Source organism: Engystomops pustulosus, chromosome 9 (genome assembly GCF_040894005.1).
Source record: "Engystomops pustulosus chromosome 9, aEngPut4.maternal, whole genome shotgun sequence".
In the NCBI taxonomy this organism is placed as follows: domain Eukaryota; kingdom Metazoa; phylum Chordata; class Amphibia; order Anura; family Leptodactylidae; genus Engystomops; species Engystomops pustulosus.
The window spans coordinates 10493876-10516513 of NC_092419.1; the positions used below are offsets into that span (position 1 = coordinate 10493876).

At 47.1% G+C, this 22638-nt stretch overlaps 1 protein-coding gene across 1 annotated transcript; it reads right to left on the reverse strand.

Annotated features, from left to right (window-relative positions):
• Positions 1-4275: 4275 nt before the first annotated feature.
• On the reverse strand, positions 4276-15046 carry NOP53 (NOP53 ribosome biogenesis factor). The gene is made up of 13 exons (XM_072123798.1): positions 14798-15046; positions 13840-13913; positions 11349-11439; positions 10940-11136; positions 10790-10860; positions 10279-10374; positions 10053-10157; positions 9708-9872; positions 7157-7332; positions 6327-6393; positions 6111-6187; positions 5768-5824; positions 4276-4664 (listed from the first exon to the last, which is right to left on the reverse strand). Exons 1-13 carry the CDS (start codon positions 14998-15000, stop codon positions 4658-4660), a joined length of 1386 nt encoding a protein of 461 aa, XP_071979899.1. The 5' UTR covers positions 15001-15046; the 3' UTR covers positions 4276-4657.
• Positions 15047-22638: the final 7592 nt, after the last annotated feature.

The following is a 22638-nucleotide window of genomic DNA, read 5'->3' on the forward strand; positions in this document are numbered from 1 at the left end:
GGGGTTCACAATGGGGGAGGGGGCTTCAGACTTTATGGACATACAATTTTTTGGGTGTTCAAGATTTCTTTGGTTGGTTCCTACCAGTTTCTTCATGGTCAGCCACGTTGTCTTATATTTCCTTACTCTTACACCCAGCACCCCCCATGATCGACTTGTGAAATCTGAATGGTACTGAGCTGCAATACCGATCATAGCCACTATGGGATGGATGGCACTGTGCTTGGTAAATAGTCTCTGAATGGATGCCAGATGATGGAAACCCATGGATCGGTCATTAATGACCTACCCTAAAGAGAGTTTATGCATATATGTTATGGAACTCCCCCTCCCCCCACTTAAAGGGGTGATCTCATCTTAGCCATCTAGTTTCTGAAACACCCATGCCTCTCTATATATCTTGTTGGACTTTCTTGGCCATGTCTGGCTGAGTTGTAAATGCCCATTTAGAGCCAAATTATCATTGACCATAATATGTATGTGACATACAGTCCATATTGTGGCCATTAATCCTTATTAGTTCACCTGTGTACGGCTTTAGGGTTTCTTCATACACACATTCTGGTTCACAAAGTTCAAAGAACACCGATTCCGTCAGGTAGCCCGAAAATCTGTGGCTCTGTAGTGAGAGTAGTAGTGGCTCTGCATTAGACCCAGCCATTGTATTAGAGACAGAAATCTGTACGCACTGGGCTCCCCCTAGTGGTGGCTGTGAGCAGCATACATTTTAGGAGGTACTATGTTAAGTGAGGCACATGGTTTTGCTCTATATATAATGTAGATTTATACCAGATATAAATAAGTCCACTCTATAATAAGGACGATTGTCATTAGTGTGGTGTCCCCTTTAATATGGATAATGGTGCTCATACCCCGATGCACTAGTAGGATCTGTGAATCGGAGATTGAGTAGGATCTGTACAGGATATTTCCTTGAAGGGCCTGTGCTAGAACTAGATTTACACTTTAAGAGAGATGTCATGCTAAATGGGTTCAAAAGTTGGAATTTCTGGGTTTCTAGACCTATCCTGGACTTTAAAGGGAACCTGTCATCAGGAGCCCTTTTTCTGGCTCCCTCTAGATAATAGTATACACATTGCCAAAGTGTTTTTCTTTTAAATAATAATAACTGGCTTTTTCCAATAAAAAGAAAAGTTTACCTTTCTCATTGCAGGGCCAATGTTCAACAGTATGCTTAGAATCAACTATCCATATCAGACCCCCCCCCCCTAACTACCCTACCTACCATCTGCCTTAAAGGGAACCTGTCATCAGAAATTGGCCTAATAAACCACTAGCAGTATGTTGTCAAGCAGCTGAGTAGCTTCCTGATGATGTTTCTTTCATGATCTGGTGTGGTGGAATCATCCAGAAAATCAACTTTGAAGTCAGATGTAAATTGGTTTTATGAAGTCAAGGAGGCGGAGAGTTTAACACTGAAGTCAAGCTCTCTCTGCCTTAGATTTCGACATTCAATGTAATTTATGGTCCTGTGTCCAGGGACATCATTGACCAGATCTCCTGAAGTCCAGTGCATAATGACATAATCACATGGGAGGAGGTGTTCAAAGTCAGGGAGAGCTTGACTTCAATTTTAACTCTCCGCCTCCCTGACTTTATACATCTAACTTTAAAGTTGATTTTCTGGATGATGTCACCAAGCTGGATCATGAAAGAAACATGATCCAGAAGCTGTTCAATTGCTTGACAACATACTGTTAGTGGGATATTGATGAACCATCTATGACATTCCCTTTAATAGAAGTCTAGAGCGTAGTGATCCCAATTGTTGTTATCTCTACATTGCAATACATTAAAGGTGTTCTCTTGAGGTTAAAAAACATGGCTGCTCTTTTCCAAAAACAGTGCCACACCTGACCATGGTTCCATGCTGGAATTGCAGCTCAGCTGTATAGAAATGGAGCTTAGTTGCAATACCACGCACTACCCATGGTCAGGTGTGGCGCTGTTTTTGGAAGACTGCAGCAATGTTTTTGAACCTCGGGAGAACCCCTTTAAATTAAAACTGTACGCAGCCTTCAGAGAGACCCGAAACGAGAACATGTCTGAATGTGATAATGGGACTTTAACGTTCGTCTTACGTCAGTAACAACGTTAATATTCATTGCAGCCTCCAGTCATTCTCGATGCATATAGATTGTTCCTGAAATAACCCGTGTGGTATAATGTGACATATACAAGGCTAAATCCAGTCCGGGGAGGCGATGAATTTATAAAGAGTTCAGCTTGAGGAGAACTAAACTATAATTGACCTGTAATGCAGACGTGATGGCTCGACCTAAGTTGGTGATTTTGGTCTAATCTCAGCCCAGCAATGGTTAAGATCTCCTCATCAGAGCAGAACACGGTAGCCCCGGAGCCCAGCACGCTCGCTCCTCTACACGCAGGCCCCTTCCCTCTCCGCCGCCAGAACCGCAGGGCAGCCTCACAGCTAAATTTAGAATCTATAAAGGACAAGTAACGGGGAGGGTAAGGGAGATGAAAAAAATACAAATTCAGTGTTTCTATTTCTGTGGCATCAGCAGGAAACAAGGAGACAAAACCCAACGCAAGACATCGAAAATGCATTAATCCCCTGAATAATACATGGAGCCGAGCCAAAAAGCCTCACATCAGCAGACGCCGCCACCGCGAATGAGCAGCCGGGGGGATTACAGGGGGAAAAAGGACATTTGTGCATTAAGCAGGGACCGTGAACTTCTACAGACTCCATTGGGATTCTCCCGATACCGGCCGCTCCGCGTCATTCAATCCGAGCTCTTCCGTATCCAGCAATCCCAGTAATGTGCCATATGGCGCAGTCATCGGCTCACGTAACACCCGCCACGTCCTAGAACACATACTGCACCCGTCAGCTACTCGCATTGGCGCCAGCAGATTTAGGGAAAACAGCTTGGCAACGCATTATTTGTACACCCAATGTCAAGTGTTATCGATCTTGCAGGACTTTGTTTTTTTTGCTGTCCCTTTTCTTATCTTGGGCCTTCGATGAACAATGGTAAAACCACGTAAGAGAGAGTGAAGTCAGCAACAGAAATGAGTCATGGGGGCGTCGACTTAAACAGCCCATGTCCCAGTCTCCTTGTGACAGAATCCCTCCTCCCCCTCTGACTACGACTGCACAAAGAAAATCTTGCGCTTGTGCGGTGAGCTTCATTTCCAGTCATACATGTGGTGAGGTAGACAGGTCAGTCCATCTCTACTCTTACAGCACAGCCTTCACAGACTTTGCTAGGTAGGGAACAGTCACAGAACACTCTATGGAGTTTGTGTATTGCCAAAGCTTCAATGTCTCGCCTCCCTCGCTATCCATGTGCGTAACAGATAGAAGGAACTGACTGCACAAGATGTATTTGCAAGTCACTTCTTGTAGACTGAAGTGGAGGGATCAAGACTAAGTGGTGACTCCAGCCAACGACTCACTCAAGGCTGCTGGGCAGGGAATCAAAAATTAATATACTTTACATCCATGCTGAAGTCCTAGAAGAGCAATTACCGTATCTCTATTACAATGGCTGTTTAAAAAAATGTCATCAGCTAAACCTGATGACAGGTTCCCTTTAAAGTATTACCATTTGGCCAAACTAAAAATCCCCTTAAATGAGAACCGATCACCAGATTTTTTTTTTTCCCCATTAAAACTACCACTGGCCTTGTGCAAATGCAAAAGCTACAACCTATTAAAAGGTAAATATCCAAAGGCATGGGAGAGTAAGCAAAGAAGAGTCATATTTGCACAAGACAAGTCAAGATCAGGAGGCTTAAGGGGTAGGGAATTCAGATGCCCCTACCTTCAGTTTTGGGAGTAGAAACATTCTGCTGGTGTCAGATTAAAGATAAGAATCTCAACTCAATAAAACCACAAGCCTGGAAGAGCTAGAACCAGAGATGCAGGCAGTTTGAGACACAGCTACAGGAGATACATTAGGGGGGCTGGAGAATAGTGATTTATAGGTAAATGGGAGAGATTTCACCAAAAAAAATTCTAGGAGGCTCCTTTCTGAGGGTCTGGTAGTTTGGGGTTAGTAGATGGAGAGAACATTCTTAGAAAAGAAAGAAATGGTTTCTATTCCCTACAACCAGCGCCACCATTGCTGATGGCCATATTGGGTACTGCAGTACATCCTTATGACCCGAATATGTGCAGTGTTCTGTTATGGGTAGTGCTCCTGGATCTGGTCTTCTATCCTTATGACCCATGCAGGTATTTTGCAGTGTTCGGATCTGTACTGAGGTGTCAATAACGCAAATGACTCCAAAATAGATATTTATTTGCACAGAAAAGTTGTAATAAAGTCCCTGCACAAATCCAAAGGCATCAATGTCTGATAAGAGGAGGTACCAGTGGTGTCATGATCTCAATCTCTTTGTGTCCCCTTGTCACACGTGGTATCACCTGGTGCAGGGAAGCCATCACTAGTGGGATTACAGTGTCTGGTATAGGAGGTCTGTAGATATCCCAGAGGAGGAGGTGAAATAATTCAATCTGGATAAACCAGGACAGTGGTGGCAGTGACCTGATGAATCCTGTTAATCCAATAGGCGGAATGAGCCGGATGTGAAGGTGACAGACGACGCAGCTCCATGCAGACCTCCAGGGTGCAGATCCAGCCTCCAGGAGGAAGACCAGTCCAATTCAGGCCCTGACAAGAAGAGAAGAATAAGTGAGCAGGTGCAGATATCCACCAGTAAAGTACAGAGACTGACCATGGGTCTATGGGGGTAGGAGGGTGGAATTTCAGCTGTGGTAGGGACTTGCGGACAGCCATGTGCCCATTTGGACCAGATCCCAGGGGAGCACAGGGCTGGGAGGAAATGGAGTGAGCGCTCTTCACCACCTCCTTCCTCCATAGGCAGAGGAGCAGCCCCCCCCCCCGATCCCATCACAATGACACAACATCTATGGCTCCCGGTCACTTCCATTGTGGCCGTCTGAACGTTCTCTTCCTCGAATCTCTCGTGGGCGAGAACAATGGACCCCTGGTCCTTTGAGATCCGCTCGCACATCGATGACCATAGAAGAGCAAATACCGGCAGGAATAGGAACCGAGTGTTACAGCTCAGGCGGCTCATGTATGATCCACAGAAACCATGGCTGTGTGTATGAGCTAATAGAAATGCATTAGTCTGTGCACTGCCCATTGGATTAATACATAACACAAGGAGAAAAGCAAAGTTAGTGTGAAGGAAGCTCCGAGGCCTCTGTATGAGACACAATCCCAAGTCTACAGACTCTTCCATGGCGTTTAGGGCCATAATGCACATAAAACTACGGCAGGAGGTGTCACTCAAAGCCTTATGTGGATGCATCGACTGACCCCCCCCCCCAGCATATCCCAGGCTGCATGTGACACTCAGGCCTTATGCACACAAACATATGGCAGCCGTATGAGCAGCAGTTAGCATACAGTCGCCATAGAAGAGCATTGCTTCCAGCATGCTGGATTATTCACCGTACATGTGGCTTAGCTGCACGGCTCCCTATGGAGAGGGGTGAGGATAGTTCCCCTTCTACAGCTCACCATGTACCATGCCCCAATTGCAGCTCGAGCTTAGCTTACATTGGGCTCATTTCACCATTTTTATGCAAAGCCCATTCTCTGAAAGTTCTCAGTTCCAAACACACAGGTTTAAGCAAGATCGGGAAATCGGATTGCACGGGGCTCACCGTCTCTGCATTGCAATAGAAACAGGATGACGCAATATAAGCGTCAGGAAATATTTACTCAAATCTTCTGGAACCTACGTGATTTCCCGGAATGCGCGTTTCTCCACATATTTGACCTTCAGCTTTCTCTTGAACCTGCAACGAATTGGTAGAAGGAAGGGGTCAGGATTTTTGAGCAGGAAACTTAAAATCTAGTTAATTGAGAGATTTTTGGCATCTCATGTTCAAGTCAGAGCTCTGTGCCCAAGTGCGAACAGGTCACCAGAGATCGCAGCGGCTTTACCACACGTGGATTTGCTTTCCAATACTGCAAAACCACAGCAGGAGATGGTGGGTCGGCCTCAGATCTCTACTTGGCACCGGTCCTGTTAGCATGCCCGCACGTCATGACCATTAGGCAATGAACACAACCAGCACTTACTTTGCACGCTCCCTTGGCTCGATGAGGCTTCTCTTCTGGAAACTCTTAAAGCGGTCTTTGATGACGCTCCCCTCCGGCTGGAAGACAATATCCCCCTTGTTATTCTAGCGGCTAAAGCAAGTCAAGTGCTCAATGCAGATAACATCTCACAAAAATCTACTTCTAAAGATCCCACAGAGGCAAGATCCGATATTAGACGGGGAGCGCAAGTTTTACCTTGAGCCTCCGCAGGGAATCAGTTAGCTCTTCGCTTAGCAGGATATCGATGTCGGGATCTTGATACCTTTGGATAAGAAAATGGGTCAAATCGCAGGCACAGATGGCGAAAAAAAAAAAAAAACAGGTAAGTGATCCAAAGCTCTTATTAGAGTTTCGCAGGAGATTTTTAGACTTCAGAACCATCCTTAGGTCAGACTAAGAATATGATCTGACATCCGGATCCCACAACGATCCGCTCTGTACACTCCATAGTAATGGGTTACCGATTCAGAGAATCAGAAAAGCTGCAGTACCTCTGAATAGCCACTATATGGAGGACAGAGTCATCATCATTACAGGATCTGTTGCCCGCCCCGCCCCCCTCCCCCCCCACTATTGATCACTTTAACCAATTATAGGTCACAGCTATGAATTAACCCAATCCACTCTGCCCTCAGGCCCTAGAACAGGTTAACACACCCAGCACCAGGGCACCCAGCGTTGGCATCACATCTACAGCAAAGCTGAAAATACTCACAGCGCAAGGATGCGTCTCATCACAGGGCAGATGGATCCTAATGAACCCAAAGAGCTACAAGAGGTTCTGCAGAACTACTACTGCATGAGCAGTTTGTGCATAGCACCAAAAAGAGAACCCCCAACATGTCAGTCGGTTGACTACGGAGGTCCACTTCCGTCCAATCTAACAGGTCATTATTTGAGTCCACGTGTGAACGCAACCTTTGGCGCACAAATAAATTTTGCGCAATCCAACACGGGTCCGACGTAGAACCATAAACCTTTGTTCCTAATAAATGTGGAAATAAAAAGCCAGCACCAGCACTCACTTGAGGCGGCCCAGTCTCCGGGGTTGTAAAGCCTGGGCTTTCTTCCTCTCCTCCCGCAGCTGCTTGCGCCTCAGTAGCTCGGCTTGTCTGGACTTCAGGGCGCTCTGGATGGATTTGAGCTGGTACAGCCCCTGCTGCCGCAGCTTCTCCTTCCTCTCAGCTGCTTGACGCATCATCTAATAAAATAAAGGCAGAAAACTTACTAAAAGTTGGGCAGGAAATACTACAAGACACTACAAGAGATAACACCGATCTGTACCCTCAGACCCCAGGGATGGCAAACACACCATAACCCCAGGGCACCCAGAATTCGCATCACATTCCCAGCATGCATTGCAGAGAATGCTCACAGCGCAAGGATGGGTCTCATCATAGGGCACAACGACTACATTAAAGGAAACCTACCACTACAGACCTACCTATTAAGGTAGATCAGGTAGTAGGTGCATCTAATGAATGTAAGGATAGTCCTTTTGGGGGCTAATCCTTTACTTCCCTCTATCTTTTCTAATCTTTAATTTAGGTAACATGCAAATTTTCTAAAGAGGATACCGGGGCGTGGAGTAGCCAGAACTGAGGCTACACGGAGCGGCTACCCCACGCCCCAGAAGCCTCTTTGATCCTCCTACCAGACGTCTTCAGTGCACAGCTCCTTGTAGCAAACCCGGAGTTCTGTGCACGTGCAAAACACAGGCCAGCGGCTGCGCGATCTCGGCTCCAAACCAGGAGCTACTGCGCATGCGCAGAACTATGGCTTCACGGATTAAAGATTAGCAAAGATCGAGGAGAGTAAAGGATTAGCCCTAAAAAGGACCATCCTTACATACATTAGATGCACCTACCACCCGTTCTACCTTAATAGGTAGATCTGTAGTGGTAGGTTTCCTTTAAGCCAAACCAAGGTCAAATATCAAGTCAAAACCTGGATTTGGGAAGCTAATATGACCCTGTCATAACTAGAAGGCAAGTCTAGGAGGCACATCATTTATTTCATTGGGAGAAGGAATTTACCACAATATCCGAGCAGATGGAAGTGTCACATAATGGGGCTGCAATATGTACAGAATAAGTTCACTCTCAAAGACGAGCCCCAGCGCGATTAACACACGACCTATTTTACTCAACATTTGAGGCTGAAATTCCCAGAAGATCTGTTCGTGATCAGATTATCGGATCCCTCATCATTTTATGAAAATTCCCCCAAGTAGAAGTAAACTGCAGCCGACGTTTACCGATAAAGATCCATAAGCGACATATACGTTACTCATCCCACCTGCACCCCCATTCATTTAATGTCTTCCTTTATATTAGGAATTAATCTAGAAGGGAAACACATTGCAGAATATGCAACAAGCTGGAGGAAACACCTTGACGGGAGGTGGAATTATAAGCTGGTGCTGGCCCTGTGCCCGGGTGCCAATGAATTACCAAGCCAGGGATTTACAGCCTCTGAGAAGGGCATCGCTGCTTAGCACTGGGAGGGTGGAGGTCACACGATATTTACCACCACATCTACAGAATTTGGGGGGGAGGGGAAGATCAGGGAAATGAGACCCCGTCCATGATTAAGACCACCACAGCAGAACATGCTGAATATTTCAGTGTATAAAACATGTACAGCATTAGCTTGTGAAAAGAGTTGAGTACAACCTGCTTCCAGCTCCATAAACTGGAGAAAACGACTTCTATGCAGGTACCAGGAGGACCAATATTTCACGGTCCTAAAATAAAATCTACCATCAAAATCCATCATGATAAAACACAGGGATATTACTCATAGATCCAGGCACTGGAAGTGTGAATATATTTGTTATCTATGGCCTCTTGCCTTCGAACATCAACGTTTGAAATTATGTTAATGAGCCAGAAAGGCTACAAAGGCAGTTCCAAGTCTCTCAGTGCTGAAGTTTCACAGAAAGTTACCCTGTCCACTCCCACAGCACTTAACCCCACACCCTCTGCCGGATGTAATCTCACAGAAGCACAGAAAGTTTCAGCACGCTGCAGGCCGCGCTCTTGTGCAGTAACAATCTCATTGATAGAGGTTTGACTGCCGGGACTCCAACCGTTTGGGAGAACCGAGGGGACAAGGTGCAGGTCACACTTGTTCTGCTGCTTCATAAAATACTATAGGTGCGTTAGATGGCGAATTTCAAATGCTCCCACAGTATTAAATTTAAAGGCAGGACACATTATCTGCCGCTTGATTCAATTCCACTATCCCTTGTTGTGGGGTGGTCCCTGCAATCAGACCATCACCAGACTAGTATTCTCTTCCTATGGATAGAGGGGTGATAAAATATGGGACAACCCCTTTAACAGGCAAGACACAGAATACTGAACTAAAAAGTATTTTAGGATATTGCAATGGACATCAGTCTCAACGAGGGCATCTGGGAACTTGGAAACACGTCCTTTACTTTATACAAGACAATTTAGAGCCACATTGTCTCAGGGAAGGGATCACACCAATGGTCAATGCAGAAAATGCTACATCTGCCACTTATCTGACCACCTGAAATGTAGAACTAAACCTGCAAACAAATCTTACCAAGACTTTGGCCTCTTTTTCCTTCTTCCTCTGTCGTTCCGTCTTGCGCTCTCCTTGAGGTAGAGATATCGCCTTCTCCTCCTCTGGTTTCATGTCATCTCCTGGAGGACGTTCATCATCAGACTCCTCCACCAGACCCTCGCACAGCTCCTGTAACCGCGTTTCCTGCAGAAGAAGGGAAACGGACATTAACAATCTTGTTATATAATATCTATAGGACGTCTAGGATCTGGCGCTACCAAAAAATTATGTCTCCTATCTGGGGGACAAGTCAAGGCCCCTGTACCCAGGAATGACCCCCAGAAGATACAGAGAAGTCCGACCATTGATTGAGAGATTACGGACCTCGGTGGCAATTTTATCTTTGCTCGGACGCTTTAGCTTTCTGTTCAGCCTCTGTTCCACTTTCCGCTTCTTCACCTCCACCTCGTGAGCCTTCAGCAGCAGCTCCTGCAGGAAATAGGGGAGAACAAGGTTTTTGAAAAGCTCCAATTTCTGATGTGCGAGGAGCAATATACATAAATTATAACAGTATAACAAAAAAAATATTAAGAACATTCATCTCACTGACCTGATGCGATTCAAAAGTCGGGTTATAGGAGGCCCCGGGAGCAGCGACTTCTACAGCCGGAAGCACCGATGGTTTCTTGTTTAGCCTTTCTGGACGCTGGGAAGGAGACGAGGAAATATCAGGCGTAAGGCCCAATCATAGGAGCGATAGCTGCATCTTATGACACCAGGTTTGTAGATTCTATTTTACATAAATGAAGCCCAATCGGGTCACCTCTGCAGAATACAGACCAGCACCGAGACCCTTCACAGTCTACCAGACACAACTAATAGCCGCCACCACTTACACGTTTCTCTTATCACCTTCGGCCCTGCCCGGGTCTTAGCTCTTAACTGCACAGCTTCCAACTTCACGTGCGCAGGAGTTTGAAAGAGTCAGGCGTCCTCAGCGCCAGGTACGGTGAGAAGAGCCACCTGTAAGCTGTGCTGGTTTATATTTCCAGCTTCCTTTAGTGGACACATTACCAGGAGGAATAACCCAGGAACACACTGACTTACACCCTTAGGCTCACCTTAACACGCCCCTTCTTGGTCTGCTCCAGATACCACTGGTCTTTGCCTTCTAATGGGGCGTCCAGGGGGTCTATAGTGAAACACGGAGGGTTAATGAGCGAGTGAGCAGGTAACATGCTACACATTACACAAGCACTGATGCCACGTACTCTTGTCTGCCCACAGATCATAGAAGCCTCTGCTCGGGTTATTGTTAACCTCGTCCTTCCGTCTTGTGCTGGGTTTGTCTTGCTGTTCCAGGAGAAGTCTATCAGTCCGGGGGAGGACGCCCTTCTCTTCCAGCTTCTCTTCTCGTTCCCGTTTCCTTTTCAGCTTCTTAGCGTTAGGAAGCTGATGAGCGAGAATGCTGCGGAGACAGAGGATGTCAGGAATGACTGCATGTATAGAGGGTTGTCTTATACTGCCCCCTAGTGGACACTGCAGGACATAACCTCTATAACTTAGTCGTGTGTTACAGTGCGGATCTACATTTTTGCAATTTAATATATTACTAGAAATCCTTTGACTTAAAATACTAAAACACAATTTATCGGACTCTGCAGAAAGTAACACACTCACTCTTTAGGTGCGGGGACTCTGGAGTCCGGCTGTAAAATAAGGTCGATCCGTAAAGGTTTTGTTTGCTTCTTACCGGTAATCTTTTTGGCACCTGGTAATAAACAGAGGTGAATTTTAGTACTAGAGCCACGAGGGGTCCTGCTGCTAGGTCCCGCCATGTTTAAATGCTGGTCAGTGCCGACTGTGACATCACAATGACAGCTGGGAACCTATTAAAAGGTTCACCTACTCATCATTTGGATTTAATTATTACAGAAAAGTCAGAGAGTCAGAAAAGCAGTATATCTGTAACACACTGCAATACAGATATATTGCGATCAGATCCCTAGGGTTCAAATAATGAGAAAAATACATTTTTAAAAATATGAAAAAAAAAATTCAACCCCCATTTCCTAAAACATGGATACAAATAAATTTAACAAAAAAACAAACAAAACACACACAAGGCATCGCCGTATCCCAAAATGTCTGATCTATTATTCCCGTCAGTGAACTCAATAATGGAAATAATGTCCAAATATTTGATTTATCACTTATTGGCCTACAATAAAAAAAATTTAAAAAAAAGCTACAAAAAGTGACCACATAGTTTTCGAAATGTCATCAATGAAAACCTCATCACATCCCGCAGACTATGCCACCATACACCGCTCTGTACAATGAAGTATGAAAAGTTACGTCTGGCACACTATGGCGTTTTTTAAATATTTTTTTTAACGTTTTAAGACCCAACTATTAAAATCTTTGCCATCGCACTGATCTAAGGAATAGGAGAGGTTTAATATTGACCGCATTAGCAAACTGTACACCATGCACATATCTGATTTTTAAATTTTAAAAAGGAATCACATAAAATCAGAGCAGTCATTTTATGTTATTTCTTTTTAAAATGTACACACACACACTATGTGATCACATATGTGCATGGTGTAGGGTTTTCTAATGTTGGGAGGCTAAAGGACCTGAGATGATGTCACCCCGGTCACATGACATAACTATTGCATGCTGAGAAATCATGCGGAGGAGCTGCTGGATTCAGCCTGAGAAAGCCACACCCCCTCGAATCGCTATAAATATCCCTGGATACCAGACAGAATTATAAAGATAATTATAAGGGGATCTGAGGGAAACTATTAGCTAAAACAGGGTGGTCAGTTTATAGGGAACCTGCAACTAGCTGTATGTGTGAAAAATGTGGTGACCGGATCCCTTTAAGGCACCCACAACTTTAAAGCAATTGTGACACTACATATCCCAGCATGCTCGATTAAGGTTGATGGTACTTTAAGAGCAGTTGAACAAGTTATTTTCCTGGGAGCTGTAGTTGAACTAAAAGCTGGAGTGAAAATGTCGCCTTACCCCCAACTCCAGTTCTTAAAGAGGACCTGTCACCAAAATTTTCGGCACCAGGAGCTCACTCCTTACCGGAGGTTTCCGGTAACGCTATCACTAAAACTGCGGCGTTTGATCAAGCACTAGGAGCTGCTTACTTTAGTTACATTTAGTAACGGCGGGGTACAATGTAATTGTCGGACAGCTCGCAAAGCTGCCCGACGTATTCATGAGGGGGGCGGGGTTGGGGTGTGGCTAGGGGCGGTGACTGCCGCCTAGCGTGCGGCAGTCACTGCCGGCCTATGGAGTGAGCGGGGCGGTCCGGGGAAGAGGAAGCGCCTCGGACCGCCCCCTCATGAATACATCGGACAGCTGTCCGATGATTACACTGTACCCCGCCGCAGTGTTATATAGCGTTACCGGAGGTTTCCAGTAACGCCATCAAGCTAACACTACGAAAATTTAGGTGACAGGTCCTCTTTAAAGGGGTTGTACCGAGTTGGATAACAATCTCATAAGGGTTAAACTGCTGTGACCCCAACAATCATAATAACGGGGTCCCGTACCCACCAACGGATGGAGCTGATGTCAAGTATCTCCATGTAATACTATGGAAGTGCTGGAAAGGGCTGAGCACCGCGTACTCCCATTGTGTTGGGAGAGACTCGTGCTCGACCTTGTACTCCATCCAATATAAGAACCAGAATCCCGTTTCTGAGAGGGCGCGTTCACACGTTGCGTTTTGACTTGCGTTTTCATTGCGTTTGAAACGCATATACAACAGCTGAGGAGAGGTGATTTGCCTAATTACATCACTGTAACACATGCGTTAACATTGCGTTTACAAACGTAAACGGTAATGTAATTAGGCAAATTACCCCACATCAGCTGTTGTATATGCGTTTCAAACGCAATGAAAATGCAGGTCAAAACGCAACGTGTGAATGCGCCTTGAGCAAGAGGGTCCAGTAGTCTAACCGATACAAAGATTCTGGTCCTCCATCCTGTAAATAAGGGGAGAACAGGAGCTACTAGTACATCTCCTGTAAGGATCGCTCAGGGCTGCAGCACGGATCCAGGCGGAGGACACTGATCTACACAGTGACAATCCATCCAGAGACGTCCAGATAAGCGATGGACCCTCCGGCGCGGCTCTTACCTTTCTTATTTCCCTTGGTGCTGCCCTTGTCCATAAAGAATAAACTTTCATCTGATTTTTCCGATACCAGACCCCTGGAAGAGAAGAGACAGCGGTCAGGTAACACTCACAGACAGAAAGGTCCATCCTAGACCTGAAGCGAACACTAGTGGGGGACTCATGGACCCTTATCACGGGGGTCCCGAGGGTCAGGCCCTAAAGAGATCAGACACTCATCTTCCAGCTGGTGACCTGGACATAGTTGCCCCTTTTTAAATAACCACTTTAAATAGGATCCTATTAACCTGGAGCCGTATATAAATACTGAAGACACCCCCCCCCCACACACACACACACTGTGGTCCCTAGATGTGTGTCCCCAAGCAGGGAGTAGGGACCCCTTCCCAAGACAAACAACCCCCTAGGAGGCAAATGACTGCACAGCCCTCCACATCATCTCCCATTCATGGCTTATAGGTCCAGACTGGGGGAACTCCTGTATGATGTCCATATAGACTTACTGGGCACGGATGGGGGGACCCAATTATATACACACACCTCTATTCAAGGGCAAATCTCTGCTGTAAATATGAGACAGGAAGGTGGGGTGTGTGCAGCTTTAGTCTGCTTAATATACAGTCATCCCATGGCTCTAGGTACTATAGAACCTATGGAGTGACTCTGCTCTGACAAAAAGTGACTCGTCTCTGGACATTTGTATAGGAATTTGAAGATTTTTTTTTTAAACAGATAAATGGATGAGATTTTACATCAATGAGGGTAATAAGAGGGCATTTCACCCGCTACCTGAGGGGACTGGGAGTTTATAGGGGTAAAATATGCAGATAGGTTCCCTTATAGGGCAGATAGGTCACATGATGCTACATGGTGGTCACTCCATGTACACAGAGAGGTCCTGCAGCTGACGGTAGGTACAAGGAGCCGCTCCTCAGTCCCCGCGTGTCTCCCCAGTCCTCACCCGACCGTCCTCTCCTGCAGCCGCACATCGTCCATGAACTCCTCCACATCGCGGACATCGCTGTGCTTCTTCCAGTTCTTCTTCTTATTCCTGTTCACCCGCTTCCTCTTGGGGTCACTCTTCTTCCCACACTTAGACAAGGGGGTGAACCCCAGGAAATCAGCCCCCGACCCCACGCCGCCGCTACTTGTGGCGGCCGCCATCTTGGAGTTAAAGACTTGGCTGACGTCAGGACCGGAAGCGCGTCACCGCGCCAGACCTTGAAGCCGCGGCGGCCATCTTTGTACAGGTGTTGATAAGCATCACCAGATGGGAACAAGGTAGAACTTTTATTGTAGTCAAAACTAAACTGATGTGTATTTTTAATATTTTTTTTCTCTCCACATTTACCTTTTATAGAATTGTGTTACAAAGGGGGTAAAGTTTCCAACAAACCGTAACCACATGAGAGACAGATAAGCCAATTGTTGTGTACTGATGAGGTTCTGCAGCAGCTGAGGTGCATCTTAGAGCGGATTCCCATGTGTTGCGTTGTTACGTTTTTACACGCAACCAAAACGCAAGTGTGAGGGGTTACGCCAAAGCGCCACATGGGAGTCCGCCCTCTGGGCGCGTTCACACGTTCAGTTTTTCAGATGCAGTTTTTGAGAATTGGAATGAGAAAAATAGGAGCAGCGGCTTTCAATGATATGTTCTCACTTGTTAGGATCCACACCTGCTTTTGGCTTCAAAACCTGCGTCTGAAAAACTGATTGTGTGAACGAGGCCTTATGAGGTTCTGAACAAAAATGTGTATTCTGAGGGCGCGTTCACATGCGGTGGTTTTAAACGCATCCCTGAAACTCACGGCTTTTTCATGTGACTGCGTTTCATTGAAAGCGTTTTCCTTCGTGTAATCGTCTCTGTTAATGTTTTCACAGCAGCTTAGGCCGCGGGCACACGTTCCCTTAGCGTTGCGTTCATAACTCGATGCTAGCGCAAAGGTGGCGCAGGGAACTGCATGCAGTCGATAACCAGGCCTTGTATTGTTTAAATGCAAGACTCAGGGCGCTGTCCCAACCCGAGGAGAAGGGAACGGGGAACACAAGTTTAGCTTTTGTTTGTTTTTATCCTTAGAAGCCGCTATATAAATTGTAGAGGATTTCCATTCTCCCTCTCATAGTCATACCCAGACTGGTTTCCGTGTTTTACTGATATTTTTTCTTCCCTTTCTTAGTTTTCTAAGGATTTATAGAGCTGGGGTATAAAGCCAAGCAGGATCCCAATGTAGTGGATTTGTAAAGCGCTACGTAATTTGATGGCGCTATATAAATAAAGATTATTATTATTAAGATTATTATTATAGTGGATAATGGACAATCCATTCCCGTCAGCATCAGAGTAATGATGGGTGAGAGCCTCAGCATGAAAAGAGTGGAAGACAAAGTGAACAGTGAAGCTGCGGTCTAAATATATACTGTCCCCTGCTGCCTTAAAGGACATCTACCACGAAGGGGGCGTGGCCTGATGCCGGACTGAGTGCCGCGGCAGGTACACAGCGCTGCACCGATCATCCTCTTCTCCTGCAGCCCGAGACACCGCTTCTACCACCGGAGGTGCCGCGGCAGCGCTCCAGCCAGCACTGCATCCTGCTGGAGGCGCCATCTTGTGGGACTCCCCTGCGCTGCCTGAGGCCTAGGCGCGCAGGGTTAACCCTGACACTGCTGGACTGAGCCAGGACCAGGTAGGGAAGTAATTCCCCTGTTGCTGCCCACCTCTGCCCTGGGGACCCCAGTTTGTACAGCCCAGCACTGAGTCCTCCATACTCCCAGTGATCCCCTACTCCTGGGTTCTGTTTTATATTAACCCTTGCAGTCCTGCTGCAATACTCCACGTGGGTTTGGACTGTATCTCTGCTAATTACTGGACGCTAGGCTCCTCGATTGTTTATCACTGGCCCCCCCTGCCCAGACGCCATGGGTAATCGGAGGAGGACGGCTAAATTGCTCAAAGCAGCGTCCGGGGTGTCTGCGCCTCCATCGGATGATGAATCCGTCCATGAAGATCCTCCATTCCAGTCCCTGGAACCCCTGGATGCGCAGGATTGCTCCACATCCCAAGCCGTTCTTGCACAGATACAGTCGAATGCTGCTAAAAAGTTGGGGAGATTCTCCCACACACAGCCCTGCTCTCCTCAGGGGTCCCCAAACTCCTCTCCCTCCCTCTTTGAAGGCTCCCAGAGCCCGCCGCAGCTTGTAAGCTATGAAGAGGGTGCTGATCCGTCTGACGCGGCCACGGAGTTGGATCGGAAATTTGCAGAGGTGCTGGCGGCCATAAACGGATGCCAATCCAAACTGGTCACCAAGGTGGATGAGCTGCGACAGGATTTTGTTCTTTTAAGACACAATGTCCACAAAGCTAAAGAGCGAATTACTGAAACTGAACGCAGAATATCTGAGGTGGAGGATGTCCAGAGGCCTATGCCGACGCAGATCAGAGAGCTTCAGCGCCAAATGTCTGCATCCATCGACAGAGCTGATGACCTCGAAAACCGCCTGCGACGGAACAACGTCAGAGTGGTTGGCCTCCCCGAAAAAGTGGAAGGGTCTGACCCTGTATCCTTTTTTGAAAATTGGCTCAAAAATATGCTTCCTGCAGATACCTTCTCCCCGTTCTTCACAGTGGAAAGGGCCCATCGAGTGCCATCCCGCCCTGGCCCTCCAGGGGGCAATCCAAGACCCTTCCTGGCCCGGCTGCTGCACTTTAGGAACAGGGACTCTATCCTCAGGGCTGTCCGTACCAAGGGAGAAATTCTGTATGCTAACAGCAGAGTGTCCTTCTACCCTGATTTCTCTGCATCCGAAGCACTTCACTGGGCTGATGCAGCCCCTCGGGCTCCTGCTGGGAGGCCCGCACTTCCTGAGTGACTGGACCCATATCCTTTTATCTGATACGCAATGACAATGCTGGACTTAGTCCTGAATAGATATCTAGGGGTCCTAGATCATTATTACAGCTTTCTAATATTTGTTCACATATTACGTGCCTCACAAAATGTACCTTGTGACTGATTGCGTTCTCTTTTTGGTCATATCGACCAGTGCGCCACATACGGCACTTTCCCTTCTCCCTCCTTTCCTCCTTCTCCCTCCCCCCCCCCTCCCCCCTCCCTGTTACCACTACCTCCCTGCGTCTAGCTCTCTCCCCCCCCCCCCCCCTCCCCTATCCCCTCTGTGGTTCTCGCAAAATATGGCTGCCTAATAATCTCCTGATCATATATATATTAAGGGTTGAAGGTCCCGGGACAAATGGTGTAGGTTTGTCTTGAGTTAGGGACCACTGTTCTACTATTTGATTGTTATTGGGTATAGGTCTACACTACTGCTGTTAGGGTGTTAGACAGGGGGTTTGTATTCTTGGGATTGTTAGTTCAGTTCTGTTATATTTGTTATGCTCACTGTTGTCTGTCTGTCTATGTCTTTGTGGTATGAAAGGATGAATGCTTGGTTGCTCACGTCTCCTTCCCCACACCCTTTTCCCTTCCGCTAATATGTCTTCACTTAAGGTAATGAGTTGGAATGTGAGGGGACTTAACTCCAAATTCAAGAGGGCTCTGATGTTAGACGTCATTAAGCGTCAGGCCCCCCATATTGTATGTATCCAAGAGACACACCTTACGGGTCAGAAAGTCCTGTCTCTGAAGCGGGCCTGGGTGGCTAGAGGTTATCATTCCTTCTACTCTGTCTACGCTAGGGGAGTATCCATACTCATATCCAAAGCGCTTCCCATAGAGGTCATACAGGTAGCACCGGATCACTTTGGCCGTTACGTGGTCGTACATTGTGCCTTGTGGGGCTTTACCTTTACTATTGCGTCTATTTATGTCCCACCTCCCTTTGATCCAGCTGTATTGCACCTAATATCCAGTAAACTGGCTGCTATGCCTCCAAGTCCGATACTCTGCATTGGTGACTTCAATGCTGTCCCTAATCCCTCCCTGGATCGCACAAGCGGCCTAGACACAGGCTCGGTCCGTCTGAATGAGTGGCTCACTTCTCTAGACCTCGCCGATGTTTGGCGTAGTAAACACCCTCAAGAGAGAGAATATTCATTCTATTCCTCTGTTCATAAGAGCTTCTCTAGGATTGACCTGGCCTTTGTCTCCCCTGATATGCTGCAGCACGTTGATCAAGTATCCTATTGCCCGCGCAGTGCGTCAGACCACTCTGCCCTGCTCATCAGTCTCCTTATAGGCCCCCCCAGCGACTCCCGCTTATGGCGCCTGCACCCGGCCTGGCTCCTATCCCCAGCGGTCCAGAGTACTGTTAGGGCAGCGCACAGCGAGTTCTGGGATGTACACTCAACCCATCCTGATCCTCTTCTAGTCTGGGACTCGTACAAGTCCTCGGTGCGGGGGGCATTCATGTCGGGGGTAGCTGGCCATAGGAAGTCACTAAATGCGCAGGAGGAGAGGCTGACGGCTGCACTGGTGACCGCAGAAAAGGATTACCTAGAGAAACCTACTCCCGGGAATAAAAAGACTTGGGCGCAGGCGCAGAGGAACCATCTAGCTGTAGTGAAGGAGCGCACCAGCAAGCGCCTGCTGGCCAGGGAAGCGTCTATCTTTGAATTCGGAGATAAAAATGGGAAAATGCTTGCATATCTCTCGCGGGCTGAACGTCCTTGTGCTTCCGTTCCCTCTATCCTTAACAGTAGTGGAGCCCTGATCACAGAACCCTGGGCCATTAACATGGTATTTTATTAATTCTATGCCTCTCTTTACAGCTCCAGATTGTCCGCCTCTTCCGTCGAGATTTCCAGATTCCTTGACAGTCTTCCACTTTGGAGGCTCACACCGGCACAGTCATCGGAGCTTGATGCCCCGCTCTCGGCGGAGGAGGTGGAACTGGCCATCCAATCGTTGCCCCCCGGTAAGACACCTGGACTTGATGGGCTGGGAGGTGAGTGGTATAGGGATAACTGTGAGACCCTGGTTCCCCTTCTTCTTAGCCTATACTCCGATGCGCTTGATAGCGGTTCCCTTCCTGACTCCATGCGAGAGGCCCTTATTGTAGTTATTCCCAAGCCTGGTAAGGACCCTCTGCTTCCTGACTCGTACCGTCCAATTTCCCTCCTAAACTCGGATGTTAAAATACTAGCAAAAATTCTGGCAACAAGGCTTAATAAAGTAATATTATCCTTGGTTCACCCGGACCAGACAGGCTTTATGCCTGGGAGGGGAACTGACATAAATATACAAAGACTACACCTGAATATAGCAGAGGCAGAGCGGTCTCCAGACCCTGGGTTTATATTGTCCTTAGACAATTGTAAGGCATTTGATTCTGTGGAATGGCCCTATTTGTGGACCCTCTTGCCCAGGCTGGGTATTGGCCCTCGCTTCACAGCACTGGTTAGGTTACTGTATAACGAGCCTAAGGCTAGGGTAAGGACCAATCTTAATATCTCACCTACTCTCCCTATGGCCAGGGGCACTAGACAGGGTTGCCCACTATCTCCCCTCCTCTTCGCACTTGCCATTGAACCCCTTGCTGTGGCGATCCGTCACTCCGATAGCATTAAGGGCATTACTAGAGGTTCTATTATTGAAAAGGTATCTCTCTATGCTGATGATACACTTGTATACCTTGGGGATGTGGGCCCCTCTCTGGAATCCCTTCTGTCCTTGATAGAACGTTATGGGGGGTTCTCAGGTCTCCGGGTTAACTGGGACAAATCGGCCCTCTTTCCCTTATCAGAGATGGGGGTACACTCCCTCCCCGTCCCAGTCCAGGTGGTGTCCACCTTTAAATATTTGGGAATCCAGGTATCACGCAAGGTCCAGGCATATACGGAGTTAAACATCACACCCCTGATAGCTGCAACGGAATCGCGCTTAAAAGCCTGGTCCACTCTCCCCTTGTCCCTATACGGGCGTATTAACATATTCAAAATGATCTTCCTCCCCAAATTTCTATACCTTTTCCATGCCTGTCCTATACTGCTTCCTAAGAGCTTGTTTAAACGCTTAGACGGCATTCTCAGGTCCTTCTACTGGCAGAGTAGTGCCCCACGATTCAGTTTAGCGCTGCTTCAGGCTCCCAAGGCTAGGGGTGGACTGGCTGCCCCGGATCTGTATCTTTATTACCTGGCTTCCCAGCTAGTATATGCCCAGTGGTGGATAGATATAGACATGGGTAATGCAGCTACTGCACTGGCTGGTGCCCTGGTAGGTTCCTACGAGGCCCTTACAAACCTGCTGTACAGGTATAAGTCTCCATCTGATACCCCACTTCCCCTACGTACGGTAGCGGTGTGCTGGCGTAGGGCACAATCCCTGGTAGAACCGAGCAGCTCTCCCCCTCTCTCGCCTAGGACTCCATTGTGGCTCAATCCGTGGCTTTCTCACTTCCTCTCCCTCCCAGGCTGGACAATGTGGGGGGCGGCGGGGGTGAAATTTGTAGGCCAGCTCTTATCCCCGGAAGCAGAATTACTCAGCTTCAACGAGATAAGGGAGAGACATACTGTACCCAATACGGCCAGCTTCCATTACACGCAATTGCGACATGCATTCAAAGCCCAATTCGGCTCCTTCAGCCTGACAGTGAAATTTTCCAAACTAGAGACTCTGATGAGTACCCCGGACCTCCCTAAGCCACTCACTCAGTGCTATGCTCTCCTACAAGAGCAAAAGTCCAGACCGTTTGATAGAGCCCGTGAACGCTGGAGACAGGATATCCCTGACCTGTCAGATGATGACTGGAGGGAGGTCGAACTGTCCTACTTCACATCTGTAGTGAGTGCGAGGGACTTCCTGATCCAATCTAAATTCCTCCATCGAGTATATTTCACCCCTGCTAGATTATTCCGCATGGGAGCAATGCCCAATGATCTTTGCTTTCGCTGTCAGGCTGAAGTCGGATCCTTCCTGCATTGTGTCTGGTCCTGCCCTAAGGTTCATGTCTTCTGGTCCGAAGTGCTGGAGTTCCTAAATCTACACTTTGATTTCCCACGATTACTGTCTCCCTCTGTGTGTCTCCTCGGCATCATAAATGAAGTTATCAATGGCCACTATGACAAAATTTTCTTTAGGTTTGTCTTAAACTACGCCCGGAAAGTGGTGATGATGACTTGGAAGGACCAGGAGCCCCCTCCATTAAAAAGATGGATATTACTTATTAACAGCGTCATTCCCCACTACCGGTCCCTGTATGTCAACAGGAAGTGTCCCCAGAAGTTTGACCGCATCTGGTCCAGATGGTGCGCGACTCCCCATACAGCCTTATAAACACATGTGATATACACTCCTCTCCATGATGAAGGAGACTGAGCGTGCTGGTATGTGCGTGTGTGTGACTGATTGTCTATGTCTCAATAGTTATTTTTGTCGTAACAAGACGTCTGGCTGCATTATCCTGCTGTCATTTATCGCGATATATCCCTTAGTTAATATTGGAACGCAATAAGATCCTGTTCGTTACCACGAATGTTATTCATTTATTCTGTATTGTGGGGAAGAAAGTATGTAACAGACAATCTTGTTCTTTAGTTTGTTTATTGTAATTGTTAAAAAAAAAATTTTCCAAAAAATTTGCAAAAATAAATACTTTAAAAAAAAAGGACATCTACCACCAAGATCAAGAATTATAAACCAAGCACACTGACATACTGGTGTGCGCCCCCTGTTGCAGACCTTGCTCTTCTTTTAGCTTCTTTTGCCCTTGTTTTTACAAAGAAATGTCTATGCAAGTAAACCTCAGGGGCTCCAAGCTCCATTGGTTTTAATGGAGCCTGGAGCTCCTCTGACTCATTTGCATAATTTTTTAAGCCTTTTTTTCTTAAAAACAAGGGCATAGGAAGCT

Excerpts from the sequence above, each read along its gene's own strand:
- NOP53 (XM_072123798.1), bottom strand. The coding sequence starts at position 15,000 with ATGGCGGCCGCCACAAGTAGCGGCGGCGTGGGGTCGGGGGCTGATTTC. Across the intron at positions 10,375-10,789 it reads CCAAGAAGGGGCGTGTTAAG|CGTCCAGAAAGGCTAAACAA; the intron begins GTGAGCCTAAGG and ends TCTCCTTCCCAG. Across the intron at positions 6,188-6,326 it reads ATTCCCTGCGGAGGCTCAAG|CCGGAGGGGAGCGTCATCAA; the intron begins GTAAAACTTGCG and ends ATTGTCTTCCAG.